General features: G+C 42.6%; 1 protein-coding gene across 1 annotated transcript in view; it reads right to left on the bottom strand.

Annotated features, from left to right (window-relative positions):
• Positions 1-6000, bottom strand: part of UBE3C (ubiquitin protein ligase E3C) — a 150155-nt gene that overhangs the window by 98917 nt on the left and 45238 nt on the right. The window contains exon 5 of the mRNA XM_017860580.1: positions 3492-3649. Within this exon, the coding sequence (XP_017716069.1) occupies positions 3492-3649 (158 nt within the window). The remainder of the gene's footprint in view (positions 1-3491; positions 3650-6000) is intronic.

Consider the following 6000-nt stretch of genomic DNA (forward strand, 5'->3'; position numbering starts at 1 on the left):
TCTGGGTATCAAGAGTGATCCAAATAATATATTCTTTCAGAATCATTTACTCCATTTTTATAGAATAAGAACAACGTTCAAGTGCAATTCTTGAGTATCTCACCATATACAAGCATATTTGGTAGCACATTAAAAACAATCCATCTGCGTGGGCTGTTTTTGAAACAGTCCTACACAGCTTCATATTTGAGTGAAGATCACTAAACAACGCATACTCAGTACTTTATCATTAGACCCACTTTGTAACTACCCCGTCAAACGTCAAACGCAGTGTATACTGATAACTAGTGAAACTCAATATGAAAGCTTGAAAGCTCTTTTGCTATGAAACTAAAAAGATAAAAATCTGTAATCCCAGCACTTTGGGAGGCTGAGAAGGGCGGATCACGAGGTCAGGAGATCGAGACCATCCTGGCTAACACGGTGAAACCCCATCTCTACTAAAAAACACAAAAAACTAGCCGGGCGAGGTGGCAGGCGCCTGTAGTCCCAGCTACTCAGGAGGCTGAGGCAGGAGAATGGCGTGAACCCGGAAGGCGGAGCTTGCAGTGAGCTGAGATCCAGCCACCGCACTCCAGCCTGGGCGGCAGAGCGAGACTCCGCTCAAAAAAAAAAAAAAAAAAAAAAAACATCGAGACTTTAAAAAACTGACTAACGTAACTAACAATGTAACGTAACTAACACTGCACATACTGAACAGACGGACAACATGACAGAGGTTCTGTCGCAAAGGTTAAAAAGCTTCACGGCACATAACGTGCAATAACAATACAAATAATTATACTACAATTTAAAAAGGCTAAAATTTTATAGACTGTTAGGAAGTAAAACAACTGCTGTACCAGAGAAGATGCTAGAAGCAGCAGTTTCTGTGGAAGATTTTAAAGCATTTCTTCTATTGGGACACATTTCAAATAATGCATATTTCTTAACTATCTTCCTTACAATTTTAGAAAACAAGTACAAATTCTCGAATGCTCAGTCTTAAAACAGTATATATGTCAACTAATACAATGAACCACTTTTAATTATTAGTTTTTTTTTTTTTTTTTGAGACGGAGTCTGGCTCTGTCGCCCAGGCTGGCGTTCAGTGGCCGGATCTCAGCTCACTGCAAGCTCTGCCTCCCGGGTTCATGCCATTCTCCTGCCTCAGCCTCCCGAGTAGCTGGGACTACAGGCGCCCGCCACCTCGCCCGGCTAGTTTTTTGTATTTTTAGTAGAGACGGGGTTTCACAGTGTTAGCCAGGCTGGTCTCGATCTCCTGACCTCGTGATCCGCCCGTCTCGGCCTCCCCACAGTGCTGGGATTACAGGCTTGAGCCACCACGCCCGGCCAGTTATTAGTTTTTAAAAGATCAAATTCCACAACTTTCAGTTTACTTTTAATTAACTCAGAATACTGTTTCCCTAAGTTTTCAACAAACTAAGGCGTCTAAAAAATAGTAATATGCCAAGCAGAAGGGTTGAAATAAATATGAATTTACTTTCTGCAGTTTTAACAGAGGACCAAGTGGTCCACATTTCAAGTCTGCTAGATGTAACCTAGACTATGACTTCAAATGAACAAAAGCACAGCTACTTATAATTCTATCTGTAGCCATAGCTTTCTAGACCTCTCTTCACAACTAGTCTCGCACACATTTTTAATGCTGACAAATATTTCTCAAGTCCAGGAGTCCTGAAGTGCTTGCGTTTCTACCTATGAGGATGTTGGAACCGAAAGTTTGTTTTAGGATTTATACTGCTCATTTCATAAAAGCTTAAAAATCATGTTTATTTCATACCTTTTCTCCAAAAAGTGTCACTAATGTGTCCTCAAGGGTCTCAGACATAGTTCATTATAGCTTCTACAATGTAGTCATTTTAGGAGCATTATCAATGTATTAAAACTTTAGCACTGAGTTAGAAAATTCAAACTAAATATCCTATTCTCTTCTACTGAATTAACGTGAGAGGACATCATTCTTGGAAGAAAACTCATTTAACAAAATTTACTTTTTCATAAGGCTCTTGGAGTGATGTTCAACTCATACATTGGTGGCACTACCTTTCCCATTCACTCAGAATGACCAGGAGGCGGTAAGAGCCCTTCCTGCTCAGGTGAAGGACTTGTACTGGAACAAGGACTTGTAAAGAACAAGTGATTATGCTACCTTTGCACGGTCAGGGTACCGCGGCCGTTAAACATGTGTCACTGGGCAGGCAGTGCCTCTAATACTAGTAATGCTAGAGGTGATGTTTTTGGTAAACAGGCGGGGTTAGGTTTGCCGAGTTCCTTTTACTTTTTTTAACCTTTCCTTGAGAGCATGCCTGTGTTGGATTAACAGTATGAGTAATACTGGCCTGTTTATATTTATTAGTACTGGGCTGTTAAGTATCGGTGAAGGTTTTCGATCTGATTTAGGCTTATGCGTAGGAGAACATATTCATGCTACTAATGCTAGCATTATTGCTTCTATGACATAATAGATTAATCCAATGTAATGTGAGGAGTTCAGTGAGATGTTTGGGGTTTCTTCAGGTAATTGACGTTGAGCTTGAACGCTTTCTTAATTGATGGCTGCTTTTGGGCCAACTATGGGGGTTAGGCTTTTTACTCTCTATATAAAGTTTTTTCCTAGTGTCTAAAGAGCGGTCCCTCTTTAGACTAACAATTAAGCTTACAGGGGGACTGATGGTTCTGTGGGTAAGCTTAAGGCTGAACTAAGATTCTATCTTGGATAACCAGCTATCGCCAGGCTCGGTAGGCTTATCACCTCTACCCAGAAATCTTCCCACTATTTTGCTACATAGACGGGTGCGCTCTTTCAGCTGTTTTTGGGTAGTTCGTCTGGTTTCGGGGTATTTGGCTTTAGTTCTCTTTGCGAAATGATCTCTAGTTAGCTCATTATGCAGAAGGTATAGGGGTGAGTCCTTGCTATTTTGTGCTTGGTTAATTTTTTTTTTCATCTTTCCCTTGCGGTACTGTATCTATGGCGCCAAAGTAAAATTTTCTATCTCCTATACTTTTATATTTGTGAATGGTTTAATATATATTAATTTGGTAGTAGTATTGGTTGGGTTTTTGGGCTAGTATTAGCTCAAGGCAATCAAGTGATGTTGATGTCTTCCGGGTGTAAGCCGGATGCTTTGTGTTGAGCTATGCCTTGATTTATCCAAGTGCACCTTCCAGTACAAGTGTGCTGCACTGCAGACACAAATCTTGGATGACAGGACAACTGATGAAAGTATACGTCAGTTCTGTTCATTTCCAAGCAAAAGAAAAAGGCAAAGAGAGTAGCATGTTTCTGAATTTTCAGAGTGGGTGGAGCCAAGGACAGATGCTGGAATCTGGGACTCTGGTGGGCACCTGTGGAAGGAGCACAAGGCGTCTGGGACACCAGTGCCGCTCTGACACTGAGACTGAGTGCACAGGCTCACAGCAGCAGGCTGGCCTCTGCTCACTCCCCATCAGGAGGCTGAGCCACAGTTCTCACCCTGCCTGTTACTCACCATTGTGAATCATGCAGTGCAAAATCTGTTCAGTCACTGACACCACATAGCTAGCATCTTGTAAAACAGGCAAGTAAGTCTCCTCAGACGAAAACACTTCAAGCATTCTCATTGGAAGCGCAACATTCAAACTGTCATCATTACAGTTTTGCAGCAACCTGTAAAAATGAAAGAAAGTATTCACATACTGCCTGAATGGCAAAATGTCACTAGTTTCCCCAAGTTACTCTCAGTGACAATGGTTAAGAAACTATTCCAGTACAAGAGTATCTCTGAAAAAAGGGACATCTTACAGATAGACAGGGAAATATCCAACTAACATTCAGTCATTCAGACAGTTTTTAAAAGAATTCTCGTTAAATTGTCTGGCACTAAGTTCACAGACAAGAAAAATGGACAGTGGAGAAATGAACATGAAAAATTAAAGATTACAAAACACTATAAGAAGTATTATAATCCATGAATTGTACCAATAAGCTGCATTTAATCAAACTGAGATACGAATCTCTTTAACAGTGCATATCATCTCCTTAAAGATGCTTTTGAGACTTTCCATGCCTGCAATATCCCCCAAATAGAACAATGATATATTTCTGATCCTAAGTCAACTCCCATTTTGACTAAGGCTTCCCTTCTTACTATGAGAAGAACTGCAGGCAGAAGGGAAGGCTTAGTTATCCATTTAAAGAGGGCAGTACAATAAGTCTGGACCGGTCACACCAATCAAGACACAGAACACATCTGTCACCCACAAAAGTTTCTTCTTGGTTGTCTCTAGTCCATTCCTCCCTTGTTCTCCCCTACTCTAATCCTTTTTTCTATCAAAAACTTTGTCTAACACCGAACTTATTTTCAGATTTATCCTGTTGTCTCCACAATGTATTTTATAGCTATTTTTCCTTTTTTTAAAAAAACAGAATCCATCTAATCACACATCACCTTTAATGAGGGACCCAGGAGGCTGTTTGGTGCCTCACTGAAACTGACTTCTCTATGTGACAAAAGCATTCTGCCCTGCCAGGAGGCGAATAACGTGCAGGGCTCTGGGTGGGGTGTGTCTACGCAGCTCATCCGCTTACTGCAGGCTGCCTTCTGTCTTGATAGAGCCGCAAAGCCCAGGAGAGACAGGGGGTAGGACACCCCTGCCCAGCGGGCAGGACACCCAGCAAGACCTTGTTTTGCTTTTGCCCTTTTCACAACTTTCTCCTCAGCACCACACTGGTGTCTCCTGAGGGGTGTAGGAGTGCAGGAGGAGTGAGGCTACACATAGCAAGCGGATAGCCACAAAGGGCGGTGGCGGGCAGTGGGAGAGCCTCTTGTCAACCCGGAAAGTCAGCAGCATGTGTGCTGCTGATCCCATGTGAGAGAGAAACCTGATGATGCAACAGGGAAAAGTGTTGGAATGGTGCCTCGAGTGAGAGACACCACAGGATGTAGCTCCAGGGTTATGGGGACAGCCTTGGATGGGAAAAGGACATCCATATTGTCAAGAGACAACCCACTTAAAAAAGTGAAAGATTTGAGCAGACTCTTGAAGAATAGCCATGTGAGTGACCAGTATGCTCCTGAAAAACACCCACCATCAATAGTGATCCAGGAAATACAAATTCCAATCACAATAAAATACAACTACACAGCCATCAGAATGGCTGGCTTTGGACAGCTGTCAATACCAAGGGTTCAGGATACGGAGGGACTGCGTCTCTCGTATGCTGCTGTTCTAAGTTTGGTAGTTTCTTCTAAAGTGAAATATGTAACTACCATGTGACCCAGTGATTCCATGACTTCGGAATGTTCAACAGCATTAAAATATGTATGTGATTAGTCATAAAAGGAGTTACAGGTGGTTCTGGAAGGCCACATTTATAGAAAAAGAAAAATTCAACGTTCTGGCACATGGCAGGTAAGACTAACGAATTACTAACACACACTTGAAATACAATTTCTAACATTTACATTTTGTTAAAATTCATTTCTCATCAAAAAGAATCAGTGCTCCTTAGAGAAAACAGCCCCAGGCCTGGGGCAGAGAGAGCACTTGAGCCTCTGTGACCTCACAGAAAACAAAGATCTCTCAAAATACAAATGAGGCCAAGCCAAGCAAAACGGGCTGCTTGGCCGGGCGCGGTGGCTCACGCCTGTAATCCCAGCACTTTGGGAAGCCAAGGCAGGCAGATCACGAGGTCAGGAGATTGAGACCATCCTGGCTAATACGGTGAAACTCCGTCTCTACTAAAAATACAAAAAATTAGCCGAGCGTGGTGGCGAGCGCCTGTAGTCCCAGCTACCCAGGAGGCGGAGGCAGGAGAATGGCGTGAACCTGGGAGGCAGAGCTTGCAGTGAGCCGAGATCGCGCCACTGCACTCCAGCCTGGGTGACAGAGCAAGACACCGTCTCGAAAAAAAGAAAAAAGAAAAAAGAAAAGAAAAACGGGCTCCTTACAGGGCGCTCTCTACCTATAAGCAGACCACTAAAACACACTGTATTTTAAAATACATGAGACCTTAAT

Source organism: Rhinopithecus bieti, unplaced genomic scaffold, assembly GCF_001698545.2.
Source record: "Rhinopithecus bieti isolate Rb0 unplaced genomic scaffold, ASM169854v2 scaffold_50877, whole genome shotgun sequence".
Classification (NCBI taxonomy): domain Eukaryota; kingdom Metazoa; phylum Chordata; class Mammalia; order Primates; family Cercopithecidae; genus Rhinopithecus; species Rhinopithecus bieti.